The sequence below is a fragment of the Physella acuta genome, unplaced genomic scaffold, assembly GCF_028476545.2.
Source record: "Physella acuta isolate Inbredline_101_S28 unplaced genomic scaffold, ASM2847654v3 ptg000805l, whole genome shotgun sequence".
In the NCBI taxonomy this organism is placed as follows: domain Eukaryota; kingdom Metazoa; phylum Mollusca; class Gastropoda; family Physidae; genus Physella; species Physella acuta.
In genome coordinates this window covers 1,065,340-1,082,903 of record NW_026732323.1, presented here as the reverse complement: position 1 = coordinate 1,082,903, position 17,564 = coordinate 1,065,340, and the positions used below count along the sequence as shown (strand labels likewise).

At 31.8% G+C, this 17,564-nt stretch overlaps 1 protein-coding gene across 2 annotated transcripts; it reads left to right on the top strand.

Moving 5' to 3' along the window:
- Positions 1-772: 772 nt before the first annotated feature.
- On the top strand, positions 773-17,080 carry LOC131951266 (uncharacterized). Of its 2 annotated transcripts, XM_059313620.1 has the most exons (26): positions 773-868; positions 2,245-2,403; positions 2,863-2,947; positions 3,615-3,761; positions 3,916-3,991; positions 4,283-4,402; positions 4,509-4,665; positions 5,014-5,168; positions 5,308-5,538; positions 5,778-5,979; positions 6,069-6,251; positions 6,396-6,549; positions 6,746-7,456; positions 7,681-7,859; positions 8,007-8,153; positions 8,460-8,732; positions 9,440-9,702; positions 11,359-11,461; positions 11,654-11,880; positions 12,834-13,017; positions 13,182-13,265; positions 13,420-13,551; positions 13,818-13,883; positions 14,042-14,072; positions 15,401-15,513; positions 16,626-17,080. In XM_059313620.1, exons 2-26 carry the CDS (start codon positions 2,248-2,250, stop codon positions 16,959-16,961), a joined length of 4,515 nt encoding a protein of 1,504 aa, XP_059169603.1. In that variant the 5' UTR covers positions 773-868; positions 2,245-2,247; the 3' UTR covers positions 16,962-17,080. The 2 variants fall into 2 exon arrangements, with proteins under 2 accessions (XP_059169603.1, XP_059169604.1); XM_059313621.1 differs by lacking the exons at positions 14,042-14,072; positions 16,626-17,080.
- Positions 17,081-17,564: the final 484 nt, after the last annotated feature.

Below are 17,564 nucleotides of genomic sequence, written 5' to 3'. Positions count from 1 at the left end.
GAACCATCGCATCTTCACAATCATTGACCGGCGGCCAAGGCTACACTCGCTGCAATTGCACAACCAAGTGCACAACAAATCGCTGCAAGTGTAAAAATAACAAGCTACTATGTAATTCTAAATGCCATAAAAGTACAACTTGTTACAAATGATAATATTGATTGATTGAGACTATAGTACAATAAAAAAAAATGTTTCTGTCATTTACTTTAATGGATAATAAATAAAGACCTAATTTCATGATCCTTACGGTATAAAAAAAAACCAAATCTGCTCATGATCTTCTAATTCGGCCGGTCGTCCCTAGCCAGATGATCTTCTAATTCAGACTTTGGCTGGTTCAAAATGGCCAGTCCACGGACTGTCCGGCCATAGGCCGAAATCAAGAGCTATTTCACACAAAGTTTCGGACTTTGACCGGTCAATGGGGGCGATATTGGCCAATGCGCGCATTGGCCGACTTTGGGCTTTGACCGTAACGGTCAAAGCCCGAAGTGCGGCCAAAGCGTATTTCATACATTAGCCAGCTCATTCGCGCACTACCCGGGACGTACTGGACAATGTCATATCTAGATGGCCTGGAAATTATCAACTTTTAGCTTAGGTCTAATGTTATTTTTTAAAACAAAAAAAAAACATAGTTGCCATAGTTTTAAAATTAATTTGGCAGAATGTTGCTCAAAAGTTGCGGTTATGGCTACAAAATATAAAATCCCATTGATTTAACAATTGCAGAAGAGTCCTGGCAATGCTGTTGGAAAAATTTGGCCTACACGAAAATTAAACAATAACAAAAGAAATTTATAGACCTAGACTAAAATCTAGATTCTAGATCTAGACCAAGTCTAGATTCTAAATCTAGATTCTGGTAACTTTTACTTCTTACATGGCATTCGATAATTATTTTATGCCTAATATAGATCTACTTCATTCCCTTATTATTTAATTAAATTTTTAACTAATTTTGTCAGTTAAAACAATAACCGCCTTCCCACCCTATCACCGGTGCACAAACGTACGTTCCGATGGCCGATGGTCTACGTTCTAGGAGGTCGTGTGTTGTCGTGGCTGTAACTTTACCGACACATACCTTGTCAAATTTGATTTCTGTCAATAACAATAAGTTGTGTCATTCCCCCCCCCCTCCCAAATCTTTTAGGACGCAAAAATCATAACGCCAATAGAAGTAACAGTGGGAACTGGAACATTTTTTGTATGTGAACAGGAAAGGAGGGTGGGGGGTGGAAGTGGTACTTTGTGAAAAAAGTAATGGACACCAGTGAGAAAAGTCTCAAAGGAAATTGAGAGGTGCATAAATTAATTTAAAAATCATGCACAGCGTAGTTACAATTAATATGGTTATAAAATCCTGCCTGTCTGGTTTTTTTCGGACTTTACTAAAGATTTGATGTTTTTAATATTTTCGGTAACTAAATAAAAATAAAAAAAAAGCAAAAACAATTTGGTTTTCACGTGTAATGGTGACATAAACAATGGCATCCTGCTATTGGATAGGCCGCCATAAATTTTATTGTACACATTGTAAGCTAAAAATAGATAGAAAACTAGGTCATGGGGTTTTAAATTTGCATTGTTATTTAAAAACTTGATCTGCAAAGTTTTGTAAACAAATAGTTATCGATCACTAAGTTACTGTACAGCCAATCAATATTTGCCTTACAAAAGTGAAACATCCGGTTATAACTTAGGCTTGATGAAAATAAATAGAAATGTAGCCTTAAACTCAACAAATTATTTTCAAGTTCTCTGGATTTGCAACTTTTATAGCATTTATTCTAAAAATATAAAATTTCTAAATTAATTTTAGGCTTAAGTTTTTATTTTTTATTTTTTTTTACGGTCTAAATCTAAAAAGCACGTTTTTATTCCATGTCAACAACATTATGGAAGGAATCTCGTCAACTCGCTGGTGTCCATTGACTTTCTCAAAGTGAATATAGATCTAGATAGTTATTAGTTTCTTGTTGAAATTTTATTTTTACAAGGCATGGATTATGCATGTTATGTTGTAGCTCCATTTTGAATTTGTGACTGTACAGTTGCAGTGAGATTAATTATTATAAAAATATCAAAAATGTTTATACAAAAGTCCCTACTGAGCCAGTTTAAACAATCTGAGATGGTTTTTTTTTTAAAATAGTAAATCTTTATTCTTACCTAATGATCATACAGAAATACAAACACTGAATACTAGTAAAAAAAAACATTTAACATGTTTTTCAGTTCATGATGGCAGCACCATCCACAACATACGCTGAGGTTTTTTCAATACCATTGAAACTTACTACGGCAGAGAACATTTTTGCATTCTATGTGGGAGCCTTACTTTTGCTTGCCTACTTCCTTTCACTGACTGTTTCATCTTTACATGTTAGACAAGATGTGAGTGTGTTTGTAGCTCTATGTTGCATTTTTAAAAATATTTTTTAACATTTAAACATTTTTAAAAAAAAACATTACAGAAGTAATGATCTAGTAAAGTGCTGGTGCTACATTTGTTCTCATTTAAAAGCCATGTGAAATATTTTATTTCATTTAATTTTATACATGCTGATTGCTGCTACAGAAATAAAAGAATCTACTTTGAAAATTGTAAAAAAACTGTTGGAAATTCAGTCTTTATCTAAGAAGTTAGTTAAGAGGATTCTAAGAGATTGAAAAGATTTTGCATTCCACTGAAAGTAGTCCCTAAACCACATACAAAAATACCACTAAGCCACAGAGAAATTTTTTTTTTGCTCTGTTTACACTTGTTTATATTTAAATAATCTTATGTAAATTCAAACAGTACTGATGTTTGACCACTTGACTCACCAGTAATCATTTTCTTCTAATGTTTAGCCCGTAGTCTACCCATTGTCTCGGCCTCCATCAGCCACAAGCTTTTATGAGTACATCATCATGTTAAAAACTTCTTTATACTGTGGTGAGTTGGTATTCTAATTCATTTGTGCTATGGGTTTTAATCACATAATTTGATAATCAAGAACATAAGGAATTGTTTTGGATGGAAGAAAAATTAAGTTTCTATTATTAAAGAACCTTTTATTTAGACATATGCAATTACATGAAAAAATGAATCTACGAGCAATATGTGCAAAGTGATCTAATTCTAATTAGAGAGCTCAGAATTTGCTTTTTGACAATTTGTTATTAGACGCCTTATATACACTGAAGACTGCTCAAATTAATGGCAGTAAGAGAAGATTTATGAAAAGAATATTTAGAATATATACTTTGGATATACGGGGACTGTGTGGTTAGAGGGTAGAGCTTACGACTTCTAACCCCAAGTCTCAAGTTTGGATCCTGGGCTCTGGTATTTAGAACATGCCTGAGTCAGTCCACCCATCTGATGGATACCTGACATACATTAGGTAAACATAAGTGGCTAGGCTTGGGGCCGGCCTCATAATCCTCCTTTATCCTGAGGTTACTGAAACAGATGAACTCTACTTCATCTGCCCCAGATGTCTTGGGCACAAACGGGAAAAGACTACGTTATTTAAGTGTACGATATTGTTCTTAATGGAAATGGTAGCTTTATTTTGTCTTTTTGGGAGGGAAGTAAAATTCTCTTTTTGTGACTCTAGGATCATCATTTGATGAAAGAGGAAGAATCACTTTGCAACTCTTGGGATCGTTTGCTGATTCTCCAATTCTAGTTTTAAAGAAAGGAAAAGGCATTGAATTTTTTCTTGAACGTGGGGCTACGAATATATTTGTCTATCATTCTTCATGTGAGTAATATTATGTAATCTCTTAAAAAGTATGTGTGTAAAATTTATATGTATTTGTTTATGTAAGCATGCATATTATTTGAGCAGTAGGAGGGAGTGGATTAGATAGACACTATTTTTCACATATAAATCTATCAAAATATCTCTAATTTAGGTAATTTAGGAGATATTCTTGAAGTCACCTTCACATTAATAAATGATACCCCACATGAAATACCATATGTTGAATGGTGAGGATTGTTGTTATAAGTTTTTATTTCTGTAGGAGAAGTCAATTTTTATACTACCTCAATGGTTATCTATAATTACCGGTTAGGTCTGTGCAACCTGCATGCATATATATACTTTTATTTAGATAATAACAGCAATTTTCAGAAAATATTAGTCTATTTTTAAAATCTTGTTAACAAATATTTTAATTTAAAAAGATTTTTTTTTGGAAGAATTTTAATGGTTTTACAATAAGGTAGCTTATTTGATTACATCTAAAAGAAATGTATCTACTGATTTTTATTACATAGGCACCCATCATACATATCAATTATGCAACCTGCTACCAGATTACAGTGGGGAACCCGAGGCTCTAAGATGCGTTGTAAAGATGTTCTCAATGTAAATTTTACTTGTGTTAAGAAAAGAAGGTACTATTTGATATTTCTTTAAAATAATATTCCAAATAATGCTAAGCACTCCTTAATTTATAAATGTTTAAAGAAAGAAAGAATCATGTTGAAACTTACTTTTCAGAGACAGATATGGTATCTTGAAGTCCTTGTGTTTATTTGATATATGGATCTCTATGTTTCACTCACCAATTCGCATTGGAACATACAATAATTTTGTTAATGTCATCATGGTATTTTTTGTCATTTCTGGAATTTTGACCACAGTGCTTCTAACTGAAGTAGGTTTACATTTTCACTACCTATTTGTTTCTTCTTACTATGCCAAAGTAATCTTTTAAGTTAATAATCTTACTATATCTTGTTTATATTTAAATTTGCCTTCATTTAACTGTAACATTGAATCAAACGTATTGTTACTTTATCTAGATAATTTATTTTATTTATTATACAATATAAGTATTTTAAATTATTTACTCACTTTTTTTTTCTTTAAGAAAATAAGACATGTTTTTAAAATAGTGTTTGATACTGTACTTCTAAGAGTTAAGTCTCCTGAGCAGAACTTTTGCCCTTTCCATCAGTGTATGAATTAAAATAGCAACAGTTCTATCTTTTTTATGCTGTAGTTGGCATTCCGCATTAAAGTCCTACCCAACACCCCAAGCATCTTACAACAAGAGGGGGATGGTTTAGTGCTGAGGATGCTTTCTGCCGTAGGTGCCGTCTGGGTGCTGGAAATTATTTTTGAAGCCCTATTTAGAAACACCGTACCTACTTCCACGTGAGTTGTGCCCCACATGGGATAGCCTCTGACTAAATTAACATGGTTTAATTTGTTATTTATTTTATAATTGTATTATTAACTATTGAAAATTTTTACAAAATATTACAAAAAGGTGTGTTTTGTCATCCAACTTCAGAGCTCGAAAGTATTCAAGGTTCCGTGGGCTTGTCGAACCTGTAGAATCTCAGCTAGGGCTGCATGATTTTAGCATTGAATATGATTGGGATAAAATTTGGCCACTTATTCCCAAAAAACGAGTGATTGTTCCCTATGGGACCAGGCATGATAGTGCACGTTCCATATTCAGAATACAGCCTGTGCATTCATACTTTAACTACTGGGGACTCATTGGGTTAGAGGAAGAGCGGTAAGTAGGTTTTGCAACTCTTATTAATCATTTGTTTTTTTTAAATCTTTAAAAGTAATACATTAACAAAATAATTTCTTTTATAAAATGTAAACATTTATTATTTTACTGTTATAATTTTTAGTGGAAGATTTTTAATAAATGTTTAACTCAGTCAGAAGTCCCAACATTACTTTGTTTAATAAATGACAGTTTATCAATGAGTTTTTTTCTAGATATTAATAAACTTTTCTTCCCAGAGAAGGCTATTGGTACACAAGAATAATGAGTTTCTGTGCCTTACCGCTCCCCTTGTCTATGAAGTGGCTTGGTAAGGAGGCATGGGAGCTGAAGGAGGAGAAGTTGGTCAAGCAGTTCACATCTGGGTTTCAAAACCAACTGTGTTTTTTCTGCTGCTGGCTCCAGGACTGGCCTCTCCATTTTGTTGAAGATCCCCAACAGGTTTGATGATGTTATGCTTTTTCCAGCAGTTTATAAGAATTCAGGAAGAATAATTTTATTTTGCAATAACTCCCTTTTTTTCTGGGCAGGCTGGTCTGATTTTTAGCCACATAATTTGTAAAGATATTTTGTGCATTATGAAGATCAGTAATATGGCACTGAGAGCTCGACTTGCTCAATTATGCTTGCACCAGTGGAATGGACTACTTGGCTGCCTGATTTTGTATGCTATTAAAAATCATATTGAAAAACAGAAAAATCCATCCACTCAGGTAAGTTTGTTTATTACTTTATGTAAAAATTCATTTTTAATTAATCCATTGATTTGACTTCTTTACAAACAATTTGTAGCTTTTTAATTAATTGCGAAAAAATTTTTTTTTATTTAAAAAAGTTTTTTGGATTTATTGTGTTAGATCAAAAGTTTCATCTATCGGACTATCCTTGTGTTTGGTAAAAGAAGTGCTCGAGAAATTCAAGCAGCATGGAAAAAACGTCAGAAACGCTTCAAGGAAATGCAACTCCAGAATGTTAATTCAAAAGCACTGCAAGGGTTAGATAGTAAAATTGGTAAGATATGCCAGGTTACCATATAGATTACCCACTTGATTTGAAATTACACAGTAGCTGACAACTTTAGAATTATACAATGTGTAATGCTGAGCAAATTAATTCTTTTTGTTATCTTTTAGAAATCTTTTAGAGGAATCGTAAAAAAAGAAAGAAATTTAATGTTATTGTAAATTAATTTACAATCACTTTCCAGCTGAACCAGTTGACACAAATGAGAGTGCGGCACGCAATTTTGCCACCTCTCCTTTGACCTTTGTTCGTAACCTCTTTCTCAATTGGAGACGTCCACCCCAAGCCTTTTCTCCTCAAGTAACATACATGCCTGACATACTGGAGGTTATGGATTGCTTTGAGGATCAACTGGATTTTGATCACGCTCAACCCATCTTTGAACCTCAAAGTAACAGAGGTGTTTCATCTAAACACTTGCCTACATTTAGCCTTGTTGGAGAAGGGGCTACTGCATATAAGAAAAAAGAAGTTGAAGAATCTACAAATGCAAGAAAAAGAAAATTACCTTGCTCCATACAACGCTTCAGCAGCATTAAGGAAGAGGAAGAAATGATTGGAGACAGCAATGTTTGTCTGAACTTGGCAGGAAACATTAGAGTAGATAATGTTCATCAACCTGTGGGAACCAGTCTAGCAGGCAGTGATGTGGTTAGCCTGACTGAAGTGTCTGTTCACTCATACAGTTCTAGTAATGTGACAGTGTTTGCAGACCGGAACACCAATGCCAAGGCTGGGGATGATCTGGCCACCAACACAAATGCCAATGCTATTGAGAACGAGGCATTGATGGAAGAAGGACAAGAGAAAGAGGATGAAGCTAACAAAGCGTTAGCTGCAGTGCTTGCACAGAAACAGCAGGAAAGTAAAGCAGAAATTGAAGAAACAAACCTCAGTAAGTGCTGTTTGCTCGTGTTAGTCTTCAACATATATTCTCTTGTTACATGAATATTCTTAAGAATGATGTTACCTCTCATATTTCAAATGTAGAGTTAAAAATTAACTTTTTAATTCACAAAAAATATTAAAGTAAAACAAACTTATTTTAGTGAAAGTATTGTGGTCCTATAAATATTGTCAGCTTCTAGTCTGTGCTGCATATTGTATGTTTTTCAACAGGACAGGGAATGCATATCTCAGAGTATGAAGAAGTGGTCCTTGGTCCAATGTTTGATCAAAGATTTGCAATGAGAAAAGATTCAGACGAGCCCAAACTCTACCATCGCCATCGAGATGAGATTTTGGGATATTGTTGTGGAAGTAAAAGGTGTTCTGCTTATGCAGACATCCATAAAAAGGTAACTCATATAATTTGTTACAACATTTAGTTATTTCATTATTTTTGTTTTGCCATTTTTTTTAACAATCTCTTATATATAACTTTAATAGTTGTTTGTTAAAAAGTTCAGCTGTTTAAAAATTATCTGTTAATATATGTTATGAAGGTTGGACATCACTCACTTGGATTAATAAAAAAGATAATTCAAGGACATCTACATTTTGCTTCATTGGGTAATACAATAGAACAAACAGCTGAATTATGGAAAAGAAAACAAATGGTGCTTGCCATTTATCATTTAATGGAGCAGAAGGTGACTATTTTTAAAACTTGTACAAATTCATTTCAATTCTCTTTTATAATGACCATTACATTTAGTCTTACTAAAAAAAATGAGCTATTTAAAAATATTTTAACTTGTTTTAAAATCTTTTTTTTTTCCATTGACATATAGTTAATTTTATAAGGAATAGCACTATTTAATTGTAACATTGAATTTTCAGGTTTAGCTTCTTAACATGAAATTGTAATGTTATATTATTTATTTCTATTATGTGTCATACTATATCAGTATCCATTTAAGCTTAGATTATATGATTGGCTGATTACTTTTGTTCAGGCAACACTTTATACAGGAACAGAATTTAAAGGTCCTATAACATATACTGAAAATGGCTTCGCATGCAACAAACTGGTCACCGAATGTTTGACCCTGATAGAACAGTTGACTAATGTGGTCTCAGAAAATAGACAAACATTCAGGATTGAGCAAGCTCAAATACGCAGGAGGAAATTTGGTGTCAGAATTAAACCTAAACCACAATGTGTTTTTTGTGCAAAGATAATTCAAAATAATGATGAAGTTAAGATTACTAACAAAGGTTGTGATAAAGTAGGTGTTTACATTTTTTTTTCTTAAAATGTTTTTTCTTTGATTTTTTCCTTTGATGATTTTCATGTATTGTTTACCATAACATTTGTAAATTAATAGAATTTATAAATTACTTGTTCCATTTTTAAAGTACTTCTTAAATTTTTTAAATTACTTGTCAAATTTTTAAATTACTTGTTAAATTTTTTATCACTTGTTTAATTTTTAAATTACTTGTGTCATTTTTTGAATTAGAATTAATGAAGAATACACAGAGTACATAAACGTTTTGATAATCATATACAGCAACTTATTAAGTAATTTTACATATTCATTTTGACAACAAAAAAACAAGCTTTAAAATGCAAAAACTAAAGTTTTCTTAGATATGTCTACAGTAATGTTTAATCACAGCTAAGATGCTTACCACTTTACTTGGAATATGTAGTACTAATTCATCTGTATTGTAATGTGATCTTCACAGGGGATAACCTTTTATCTATGTCTGTAAATAAAACTTAAATTGAAAAAAAAAACCTGTTACTAGTACATGTGAAAATGTTTGAATGAAATAATGCAAGATTAGCTTAAAGTAACATAACATTTAAATGGCTGCAACCTTATGAGCTATTTATACATAACTTGATCTTTGACCAATACAAACCTCTTCAATTCAACAGTTTGGGTGATTTATCTTCCTTATTCTTCTCTTGCCTTCATTATTTCAGATGGATAAACTGGTAAAGTTTTTTACCCGTGACACTATTTGTGTAGCAGAAAAGGAAATCAACATTGAATTAACCTACAAAATAACAATCCAAAACTACTGTGCTATGATGATGAACGTGGCTAAGAAGGAAGTGATGATGGAGCTGGAGGACCCCCCTGGTGTGTTAGCCAGTAAAGTCACTAGGGCCATGACTTACAAGTTACTGGAGGCCATGTCACCCAGAGTTGGCAACATTCAGAATATTACAGAAGCTGACTTGAGGTATTCGACTTATTATTAGTTTATTAGAATCAACGATATTTGTGTTTAAGTAACTAATCCTCCCCAGAATATTGTATGAATGTTTGATTTACCAAAAATAAGAATTAAACCAACAAAGTCAGAATTTTTTATTTTTCTTTATAAATCAAAAGATAATATGAATTTGAATAGGGACTAATAATTTCAATGTGATATGATAATGGTTATTGAGAACAAATCAATTATTGTTTCTGGCACTGAAAATCTCGATACAAAACAAATCATGCTAATTTTGTGTCTCTGCTTAATACTTCTAATGCTGTTGTTAAATAAAAGGGTGCTCATTTATTTGATTTGTTTTACTTGATATATAAATAACTGCTTGGCTTACCAACCAAGAATAATAGTTTTACTGGTAATGATGTGTATATAAATTTTTTATTGAAAGAAAACCAATTATATAAAGATGGTCTTTTAATGCATGCGCAGTACAGCAGTTTATTAATACGGCCTTAAAAGTTTGTATCACAATTTAAACTAGCAAATATAACACATTTATTGGGTTAGATAAATACAACTTGGTTTTTAAAGGGACAGATGTGATTCTACCTTCCCCACACACTTCTTAATGTAGGTCTGTGGCATACTATCTGGCAGTAATAGAGCAGTCTGATATTATTGTACCAGTCTGTTAATAGTGCAGGACTTTCAGCGAGCAGCCAGAAATACCATTGTATCTCTTACTAGCCTAAATTATCAAGATACCAGTTTTAGATCAAAGTTACTATAGGAATAGTCTGACTTATTATATTTCAAGCATAACATAGAGAGTTAGACTTCAAGTATATAATTGTCCTGTCATACTTTTCAAAGACTCACAAATATACACATTTTCAAGTGGTTATAAGTCAACATGAAAACTAATAAAATGTATCACTTTGTTAACCTAATATTAGTAACATGAGTAAATGTTATTAATACTTCAGGGTATTACTGTCAACATTGTATTTACTATAAAATTGATCCCTAAATGACTACATATTTTTTTTTATGATTTTTACCTCACCCTTCACAATTTTCCATCCCCACTCAAAGAGCAACATCGTTTATGGACAACTCCCGCATTTATTGATGGTGAAGGAGTCTTCATAGAGTATACTGAACAATAGGACTGCTAGTAATTATAAGGAGGATAGAAAGTGCAAAATGAATAGCAAGTCACACAATATATCCATTGACAACAAAAAGTCATTTACAAAACAAAAGTTATTAAATACTACACAGAAGTGATAAGAATTCATGCAAAAAGTACACATATGTAAATATAAACACATATGTACACATACACACACATGCATACACACATACACATGCTCATACATTTACACAAACACACACACATATACATACATACACACACATTCATACTCTTATACATCCACCCACACAATCATATATACATACACACAGCAGAGTGTCATTAAAAGCTCTGATGCAGGACCAGTGAAATCCACTAATCAGTTTCATCATACCTTACATTTTTCTCCTATTTCAAATCAAAGTATTGCTCGTTTGTCTGCTTTTATCTAAAACATTTTATACGTTCATTTTTTCTTACTTATTTATCATAGCAACTGTGCTTAAATAATGTTTTAATTTTTTTATTTTTTATTTAAGTAAAATAGGGAATAGAAGAGATAGAATTCAGGCAAGAAATGAATATAGTAAGTCTGCCCAAAAGGATACTTGGGTTAGCATCAAAAAGAAAAAGATCATTCAGGTAATAATTCAGAATGTTTAATGCATGCTGGTAGAATGTTTTTTTTTACACTATGAATGATATAATTGTATATATATGTGTATGTATATAAAATTATATATATATATATATATATATATATATATATATATATATATATATATATATATATGTATATATATTGTGTTTTTTCTTCTCTTAAAACCACCATAGGGAATAGTAGAAGTTCTGTGTAACAAGTGGAGAGTCACAGTAAAAGAAAATGAGCTGAATCACTGTGCTTTGCTGCTAGCTCAGTGTCTGGTACAAGAAAGAATCCTGGGCTTCTCTATATATACTGGCATGATCAGCAGAGAACATGAAATACTGTTAGACCACAGCCGCGATCGCTTGAGGGAAATTGAGTCCAAGGCATATACTACAATACTCAAGATAGCAAAGTAAACAATTAACAATTGAACTATTTTGTACCCTAGGAATTACCATTAAATTTAGTTTCTCATGCAACATAAATTTCTCTGATTAGAAACAAAATACATATTATTATTAAGAAACCCAGTAGCACATACAAGCGGGGGGGGGGGGGGGGGTGCACAGGGGAGTGGCTCATTCCCCCACAACCATTTTAAGTATAGTGTGGCCCTTTTTGGGGATTAATTTAAATCAAGTTCCACTACAACACACAAAAAAAAACCAAAATCACTTTAAAGACAATTTGAACTTAAACCTCATGTCATGTGACTATCTAGTTTTTCAATGGCTCGTCGCAAATAGCCTATAGGCCTGCTTCTTGGCTTACTTCTCTGTGCCTAGCTCAGTGCAAGGCATGAGTGAGTCAAAATGTAAATAACATCAGTACATCTGCTATTTGCTGGATATTGGATGTCATTGTCAACCACCCACTGATCTTAATTAATAAGTGTAGTCTAAGCAGGAAACTTCCAGTTCCCTTGCTTGTCAGCTGATTTAGAACATCAACCATAGGCATCTTGTTCAGGCCTATATAGGCCTGTATGACACCATTTCTCGACTTGCTGCTCCCCCTAACCTGAAAACTTGTGTTTACATCTGAAGATACCATAACAAAATACAATACCTTATGTATTGTGAACTCTGCTTATTTTATTTATTGCCCTATTTGTGTGTGTTTTGACAAGTAGCGTCATAAGGCAGGGGTGATGTTAGGTGACAACATCCAACAATAATATACATCATTAGGCACAGGGTGACAACATATGGAGTGTGGGTGACACAAAATTATCATAGTTTAAATTAAACGTTTACAAGATCGTTGGTGAGGAGGTGTAATAACCTGGGTCATTGTATCAGGCATCACCTGACCCAGTGACTCTATTGGTTTTGACATACTCATCAGTGTCATTTCTAATTTTAGGAAGGTCTTGAAACCTCGACTATTAAGTGTGTTAGATTCAGCAACAAATGTTGATGTGCTTTTTCCAAAAATTAAAATGGAAGAAATTTACTTGATGGAAGCTATCAGTGTCATGCAAGTTACTGCTGAACCCACTTTCCTTAAGACATGCACATATTTTATCAATGATATTGTGGAAGTAAAGGTAAAGAAATAGCTCATTTTATAAATAAACTTTTAAAGAAACAAAATTTAAAAAAAAATTTTTTTAATGCACTGTCTAGTACTTGTAAGTTCTCTTTTTAAAAAAAAATAGATCACATTTAAAAAAAAAAGTAAAAATAAAGCAAGTGCTTTGTATTTTTTCAGATTCGGGAATTCAAAGAGCTTATGGGGTACCTTAAAAAACTGAAACCTGCTAAAGATATTGATGGTCGCCTTAAACTGAAAATGGTATGGTTATTTTATTTCCCATTACACAAATTTAGATCTAGATCCTATTGAAATAAATTGAAAAAGAAATCCAGTATTCCTTTTAGATGATAGATGAACTATTATAGTTTTTAGATTATGAAACTTAGCTTTGTTAATTTTTTTTTTTTACTAGCTGAAACCAGCTTATAAGATTGATGAATCTTTCACTGAGGTTCCAACAGAAAGTCATCAAACTATATCTTCCCCATTGCTACGGTGGGGTCCTAATGCTATCAAAGGTGTTCCTCCATTACCTCCAAATTTGGTGAGTCTGCTGTCTTTAGCTGATTATGATGTGTTTTTTTAAATTTACAACCTTGAATTTTATTATTATAAATTGATTAAACTTCAAGATGTTTTTTTATTTTAAATTTTGTATTTGTTTCGACAAAATATTTAGTAAGATACTCTGTAATTTTGATTTCTTGAAATCAGCAATTAACTAATGAAAAATATTAGACTTTATTATGTAGTCCAATTCCCAATATTTAATTTTTTTGCTTACTATCTAAAATACTTTTTGCTTTACAGAAACTAAACTATGCATCCTCACTTCGCATGAATGAAATCCTACCCAAGTTAGCTTCATTAAAAACGGTAAGAAATTCATGTTTATATGAAGTTAGTTAATTACAGATAGATCTAGATGAGATAGATTTTGTTAAATGTTATTAAAAATTGAGCATATATTTGTTATAGATTAAATTAAAAATTGTTGAATAAAAACATTTGAATACATGTTTGTAATTGAACAGAAAAATCCTAAACTTGATGAAGTGGCAACGAGTGAGTAGTAAATTAGTTATCTTAATTTCTTTTTAAATTAATTTCTTTTTACTTTCATTTCTTTTTACTTTCTTGATTAGCCTACAGAGTATAGAGAAAGTATTCTAATCGTGCACACTTCCCCGCTTCAACATACACGGAATATAAAGTACATTGTAATCAGAATAGAAAGGATTCATTTTAACAAAAATATAAAGGAAGCATTGTAATCATGCAAAAATTTTAATTGATATTTGACAACTTCTGACCTTTATCAGCTCATTGAGCTGGAAAAACGGTTTTTCAATCCTGTTCTTCTGTGTGTGTGATGTAAACACCATAACCTGTGTAACAATTCAGTTAGGTTGACCCAATTTCATATCTAAGTATAATAGCAAATTTGTATATATTTTTTTCAACTTTTGGATGATTTTTTGATAACAGGAAGTGGTGCTTACTCCACTACTGCTTTCTCAAAAGCCTGTAAGTTAAGTACTGTTGAAGTTAGGTTGGACAAAATTCCAAAAATAAATATTAGTTTGTACGCAAAGGTTTCTGTCAACATTAGAACAATTTCCGGTAACCAGAAGTGATACTTTATTTCTGTGGGAACATGATAGCTTAAGTACTGTATCAGTTAGGGAGATGAAATTTCATATATAAGTATAAGATCTTTTACTTAGATAACTCTCAAATTTTGAGTGACCTCTAATATCAAGAAGTGGTTCTTTATTTCCGGTTTCTAAAATACAGAAAACATCATAAGTACGGTTTCAGTTAGATAAACAAAATTTATATATAGGTATAAGATTTAATTTTCTTCATTCTATTACATTTTTTGATGATCTCCAGTGACTGGATGTAATTCTTAACAGTATTTCCAATTGCTCGAAAAAATATCAGTTCTATTGGAGCGATTTGCTTTAAACTTTTCACATAGGTCAAGAGTTGATGACAATGCACTGTGACATATTTGACTTAATTAGATGTTGAATTAACTTTTTAAATGCTCATTTATACACATATTGTTCTTTTTTAAAAATTCATTCTATATAAAATATTTAAGTATTAAGAAAATTAATAAAAAATACTTCTTTAACATGATTTACTGTTATATAAGAACATACAAAAAAGTTTATGGTTGATCACTCACACTTCATTTGCTTTTTAAAACAATAAACGCAAGAAAGTACAGTCTTCATTTTTATTTATTGTACTTTTTTTATTTTGTCATATTTTCTTCACAAACCTATATTAACTCTTTCTTAAACGAATAGTACACAAACTATGACAAGATTGATCTAATATATAGGCTTGTAATACTTTTATATTATTTTTCTACTAATCAGCTATGTTAAAAGTGAGGAGAAAACTGAAAGGTTATGTAGACATAAATGAGCTTCAGAAGCAGAGAAAATTGGAAATCCACTTAGCCAAAGTACAAGCAAATCTTATAGAACAAGTGAGTGGTTTTTGTTCTTGTTTGGATGAAAAGTGTTGCTGGTGAAGACATTTTTTTTAACTATTCCCAAAAGGTGTTTTATCTTTGTCATTCCACTATAGGCCTCTTATGCAGCAAAGAGATGACTTAGTTTAAGGCTATACTCTATTCTTATTTATTTTCATGTGTATGAAGTATAGATGAAGTATTGTAATTGTGCAAAAAATCAAAATAGAGATTTTCACAAATCTTGACGTTTTACACCTTCATGAGTCGAAAAAACACAGTTTTTCAATTTTGTCCATATGTCTGTGTGTGTGTGTCTGTGAACATGATAACTTGAGTACCGATACAGCTAGGTTGATGAAATTTCATATATAAGTATTATATCAAATTTGTAGTTCTGTATCAACTTTTCAGCAATTCCTGGTAACCGGAGTGGTACTTATAACTTGAGTAATGTTTCAGATAGATAGACGAAATTTCACATCTAATTAAAAGATCATATTCTCTGCCTTTTTTCAAATTTTGAGTAATTTCCAGCGACCAGAAGTAATACTTTACACTATTTCTGATTTCTTAAAAAAATGCATATGAATTTATAAAGTACTAATATCCTGCACTATTATACACACATTGTTTGCTGTTCACTCAGATTTTATTTTTAAAAGTTTAATTAAAAATTGATTAAAAATCATGTCTATATTCCGAGTTGCTATCCCCTGTAGTCTTATATAAGAATATTCGAGAAAGTTTCGGGGAGATCACTCCCTGTTTATTTTTTTAGGTTCCAATCTAATGCCTGTCTGGCCATGTTGTTTGCTAGTTTGTGCCAGGTGTCTCAGGCTGCCCAGTGTTCAATTTACAAAAATGTGGAGTTTGTTGGTATTTAGTTGTGTTAAATAGTCAATTTTAGGATACATGACATGCATAGTGCTTTTTTCCAGATTGTGAAGAGGGCATTAAATGTGTACCTAGATTAGCTACACAATGAATAGTTTTATAAATGAAAATGTGCAGTAGTATAAAACAGTTTTTTTTTTTTTACTTCGAAATAATATGATTATGGCAGACAGTGAAACCTAAAATGTATACTGTATTATTAAGTACTGTTTTTTAACTATTTTTTTTAGATTGCTCTATCATCTCAGAACATTGCAGACTCCTACACTCAAGAGACAGATTTTCAGCGTGAGTATCACAGAGATGACCTCTTCAATGTTGAGCTGTATGCCACAGGAAATCTGAAAGTTCCTTTTTTCAGCTCATTGAGAATCATCTTCATGTTCATTCTCATTATAACCACTTTGTGCATGATGCTGTTTACAACATTTAAAACTAGCAGCATGGACCTTAATCATGTCAAAATTTGGTTTGTCACATCACTGAAGGCTTTGTTGCTTCACTGTTTGGCATTGGAGCCTATAAAATGTCTTATCTATTCTTTGCTGCGTTTTTATGTTGACTAGAAGTGATAATTTGGTTATGATAGTTATGAGATGTTGATTATTTCTAGAGAAAAAAAAAGTATTGTGGTTTTATGCAAGTTTTGTTTCAATAGATTGTTTATTTACTTAATAAACAAAGAATTCCTGTTAATTTGTTAAAATAAACAATTCTTAAACTTATTATCTGAGTTGGTTAATGTGTTGATATTTGTGTGTAATAAGTAGGCCCATTTGAAATTTCCAGCCTTCTGTTTACATTTTACTTCATTTTTTTAATATAACACCTAATAACTTGTATAGGTCTATTATCTGTTGTTTAATATACTGAGACAGTATTGATATATAAATTATATATTAAACATACATAATCAGTTTTTTTAATAAAGAATATGCTTTAACAGTTATGCTTAGCCTAGCTGAAAATATAACCATATAGGCCTAAGCAGGATTTCTTTCAATTGCTTTTGGGAGTGAGACACCTTCTGACATTAGTAAGAAGTATGTAGGTTTGTATTTTACTATAGGGGCTTTAAATATAAATAATACAAATTTTGTTCGGTTTGGAGGGCGGGGAAGGGTGCTTCAAAAAATACAAGTTCCTCATGATTCTATAGGCCTAAAATG